Source organism: Nannobrachium achirus (genome assembly GCF_963921795.1).
Source record: "Nannobrachium achirus genome assembly, chromosome: 18".
NCBI classification, from domain to species: Eukaryota; Metazoa; Chordata; class Actinopteri; order Myctophiformes; family Myctophidae; genus Nannobrachium; species Nannobrachium achirus.
Window position 1 is genome coordinate 41,776,806 of NC_137825.1, and position 4,621 is coordinate 41,781,426.

At 42.9% G+C, this 4,621-nt stretch overlaps 1 protein-coding gene across 1 annotated transcript; it reads right to left on the reverse strand.

Annotated features, from left to right (window-relative positions):
- Positions 1-2,381: 2,381 nt before the first annotated feature.
- Positions 2,382-4,406, reverse strand: LOC308303474 (uncharacterized protein). The gene is made up of 5 exons (XM_080747853.1): positions 4,112-4,406; positions 3,847-3,918; positions 3,429-3,515; positions 3,244-3,322; positions 2,382-3,015 (listed from the first exon to the last, which is right to left on the reverse strand). Exons 1-4 carry the CDS (start codon positions 4,218-4,220, stop codon positions 3,288-3,290), a joined length of 303 nt encoding a protein of 100 aa, XP_080603979.1. The 5' UTR covers positions 4,221-4,406; the 3' UTR covers positions 2,382-3,015; positions 3,244-3,287.
- Positions 4,407-4,621: the final 215 nt, after the last annotated feature.

Sequence of the window (4,621 nt, forward strand, 5' to 3'; positions counted from 1 at the left end):
CGACGTGAGAGAAGAGAGAGAGGCTGTAACGTTGATGTTAAACTTAATTCCAAAAAACATAATTCCAAAGTCATTGGAGGACAACAGTTGGAGGTAGTTGTTGTCGATCTAAGGATAACGTTTGTAGTTCCCTTATATAGTTTAAAACAGTCATTTCCACAGGTGCTAACCGTTAGCACTAGATGTAAGGAGGATGACGCGTTGCCATTTAGTTTCTGCGACAGAAACAAGCAAACAGGTCTATAAAAAGTGTTGCCATATCCTGTTTTTTCCAGCAAACAGGTCTATAAAAATAAAAAACTGGGAAGGTCAGTCAAACAGAAATGTTGTTGTCTGATATTGTTTAAGAACAGTGGTTCTCAAACATTTTCATGCCAAGAGCAAGGACCCCAAATATGTATATAGTGTACAGAAAATCTTAAGGGCCTATTTGGCCTATTATTGTTGCTATTAACCATTATAGCCAAATAACCTTGAAAATAATGAAGGATAGACAATATTGCCACTGTCTTTATGAGAAAACCTTTTTGTTTTGTTTTTCTTGAGGAGGAATTTTCCTAGGACTAAAATGATTTACGATAATATATCATATTGAGAATCGAATCAAATCATGACCTTAAAATATAAAGTTGAATTGAATTAATATATACAATGTCAATGTTGTGTAAGAGGAATCATTAAATATATAAATGCTCCGACAGTGACACAATAGAAGAATTTATGGATTTCACGCTGTGATCGATCGGTAATATCGGTGGTAATATCGGTGCTTTGATCGATCGGTAATATCGGTATCGGCAGATATTGATTCCAGCTGATCGGTGATCGGTATCGGCCCCAAAAAACCTGATCGGTGCATCTCTAGTTTCCGCAGCTATGTCATTATTATGTATTCAAATACCCGATTGCTCGGAGGTCATGCACGGTGGGATCCCCAGTGACCTTTCCCGGGCGGATGGCTTTGCAGAGGTTCACCTGGCTGAAGTTTTTGAAGAAAGTGTGGTCTACATACTTCACTTGGTATGGCCTGGGATTGGTACGGGCTTCCCGGATGGCAACGACATACTCAGCTGGAATGCAGATGTCTCTGTTCCTCAGTCTTCTCTCAATCACACTGTGCACAGGATGTACTCATCATAAGAGGGATGTTCTTCGAGGAAGTGCACGATGCACGAAGCAAACTCGTTGGCAGAGAGACCAGCTTCACCCTCGTGCCATAAGTAATTTGATGCATCATGTGAAGTCATGTCATACATGGTAAAGTTATGGACACAGAGCTTGGTCTTGAAATAGAGGGATGAGGCCTGTAGCTTGGGGCAGAGCAGGAGCCCCTGAAGATCCATGCATGTCACCAAGGTCTTCTCACCTGCCTCGTCTTTGTCCTTCTGCTTCATGGCTCGTGCAGTGTCCTTTTTGTTGCAGTGCTCCTTCCATGTGGCAGCCTCAATGTTCCCAGCCTTGAACGCACAGCAGGTATCGCACTGGTCTTTCTTCGGGTGAAAAAGAGAGTAATTCAAGTCCTTAAACATTCTGGTGAACACTTGCCTTGACAGCGCCTGGATGCCATGGTCTGCACTGGAACGGATATACTCTGCATGGAGGTGATTGATGGACTTGAGCACAGGCTCCAGGTACATCCACTGGGTGAAAAGAGAGATTATCTGACATATACTGGTAGATTATATGACCAATTTTGTACCAGTATACTGGGCATATACTCACATTATTGGAAGTTTTCAGTTCAAGAGATTTTCAGGCATATTCCCCTGTAAACTGCAAATAATAGGTGATATTCTGCGCCCAGCTAGACAAAGGCACACAAAGGCACACCCTGGTGTGCCTTTGTCTATTATTTGCAGTTTACAGGGGAATATGCCTGAAATCTCTTGAACTGAAAACGTCCAATAATGTGGGTATATGCCCAGTATACTGGTACAAAATTGGTCATATAATCTACCAGTATATGTCAGATAATCTCTCTTTTCACCCAGTGATCTTAGTAGCCTGATCTCAGACACTGCTCACGCTTTAGTCTGAAACTGTGCTCTATTCTAAGCAATTTACAGGGAGGGACTTTTTTGCGAGCGTGCGCGCGCGAGTGATCGCGATGCACGGTGATCGAGACGCACGGTGGACGCGACGCACGGTCGCGGACTGTGTGTGTGTGATTGTGTGTGTGTGTCTCTGTCTGTGCCAGTGACAGAACTGCAACCAGAAACATGTAATCAACATAAACAGCTTGGTGAACTCAGCGTGTGTGTGTGTGTGTGTGCCTTCCTCAGCCTGCCTGTGTGTGAACTTCGTTTGAATCGTTTCAACTGCTGCGCGCATTGGATATTCGTTAGACCCACCCCCCACCCCCCGCGCTCATTGGAGCAGCCGAAAATAAAAAGTGATTCCTGTACTCAGCTCCAGACCAGAGAAAGAGTCCAATCTGAGAGTGGGCGGGGTCTCTGGTCTGGAAGCAGGCTAACATCTTAGAGGACGAGGACCGGCAGTAGTGCTTATCTTCCTCAGTAGGGCTTTTCCCTCTTCTTCCTACCCACTTCAAAAAAGACCACTGCTTCAAGCCTAGGGTTGACAGGAACATGCGTTGGCACACTCTGAGTCTCCTGCCATCTACGACAAGGTGACAGAAAATGGATGCCGACCTCCTGGATTTCTCTGCTCCTGTCCTCCGTCGCTTTACACTGCTCACCTCTACCAATGATGCAACATAAATCTTCCTCTCACGCCAGTCTAATTTCTCCCAGAAGTACTTGAAGATCTCTTCTCGCTTCGACTCTTCCACTTCTCTGCAGTGCAGTTTACTGGACCTGTGGCAGGCTGCAGACTGACATGACACACCCATTTTTCTTCCCTCCTTTAACACTGACTCTCGATTCTTCCTCCCGAGATATGACTGGCCTATCATTCTACGCCTCTTCTGGATGTTGTTCTTCCAGCCCTCTGGATTTTTCCTCTTCCTACAGAGACCAGCATCAACACCTGAGGAGTCTTCTTCCACCTCAAGTCCTATATTGTGTCACAAAAAGAGAGAAAATTTGTCATTCAGACCATTAGTGTGCGAGTCTCTCTGTGTGTATCTGTGCAGCCCCTTGCGTGCACATCTGTGTGGGTATGTACATGTGTACTGTATGGATGTGTAGTTGAAAGAAAAGAGTTAAATAGCAAACATGCACCATGCAAGATACTACATTACACACATGTGCATCAATGTGTCCATATTAATAATGACAACACCTTCATTTCCAGATTCCGATTCACCAGGAGAATCACCATGTTGGTCACGTGTCAGGTGTCCAGTTTCGATCAAGCGGATCTGGGAAAGAAGAGGAACAAACAGAATGCACACGTTGACATAATTCAGTGTTGCTAGGACTTTGCATTCTTTGCTCTGGCTGACTTAAGCCTGGTTGTACACAAACCTTCTTCGTCCCCACTTGTGTCGTCATCCTCAACTCCTTCAGAATCTTCATCCTCCACATTTGAGTCCGGCTCAACTCTGTCTGCACCTAAAGAACAGAAAATAAATATGAGATGTTCTCACATTAAGTGTGAGGCGCTTTCTGGTCATGTACAGTATGATTCTGATTCTGGCACTGTTACAGATGTTGTCCAAAAATCATGCAGATCGGTACACAGTATCTCTGTAGCCGTTAAATGGAACGGGTATTTCTTACATTGATGCTCCTACATATTAGCATGCAAGCACCAGTTAAAGTTACTTTCCATCCCTCATATACACATATGCACATCCCATAACCCACACACTGCACATCATTTCGGAGCTCATATCTTTGAACGGGTAAGAGCTAGTAATTCATAACACACCACACCACATACCTTCACTCCCAGATTGAATCAAAACAGCTGACCCAGCACTGGCAGCATCAACTTGGTCACAATCATGTGCATCTTGGAAAGTCAAAGATACAGATTATCATTAGAACACTGAATACAGCAGCTAACTATTGTAATTCATGATTAAAACACTTTGATTTCCAAATTAAACACACAAGTTGCACCACAGCCAGAATCACTACACACATCATTAAACTGATCTGACTTATTCCTATTTTTCTTTCTATTTTTTTTTTATCCCACAAACCTTCTTCGCTGCTTTCACTGCTCTCTAGTACAGTCTCTGCCTCGTCATGTCTGCCCCTGACATACTTGACGCTAACCAAAGCACACAGCTCCTCCATAGAATACATCATCCTGAAATGTTATACTGGAAATAAAAGGAGAATACAGGGTTAAAATCAAGGGTAACACAATGGTGTAAAGTAATTAAGTACATTTTCTTAAGTACTGTACTTGAGTACAATATTGAGGTATTTGTACTTGACTAGAGTATTATCAATTTCCAATACTTTTAATCCACTATATCTCAGATCCAAATATTTTACTTTTACTCCACTACAAGCTGAATTATTTCCAATTTCCAATACTTGTACTCCTCTATATCACAGATCAAAATGATTGTACTTTAATACACAACAAGCTGAGTGCCTTTGGAGTACTTTTACTCCAATGCAAGCTCACAGTGCGACACATTGTGAGCATGTAGATCTGCCATTTTCAAAATATTTGAAATGGGACATTCTGCATAGAGTAC

Excerpts from the sequence above, each read along its gene's own strand:
- LOC308303474 (XM_080747853.1), bottom strand. The coding sequence starts at position 4,220 with ATGATGTATTCTATGGAGGAGCTGTGTGCTTTGGTTAGCGTCAAGTAT. Across the intron at positions 3,919-4,111 it reads CAGTGAAAGCAGCGAAGAAG|ATGCACATGATTGTGACCAA; the intron begins GTTTGTGGGATA and ends TGACTTTCCAAG. Across the intron at positions 3,516-3,846 it reads GATTCAATCTGGGAGTGAAG|GTGCAGACAGAGTTGAGCCG; the intron begins GTATGTGGTGTG and ends TCTGTTCTTTAG.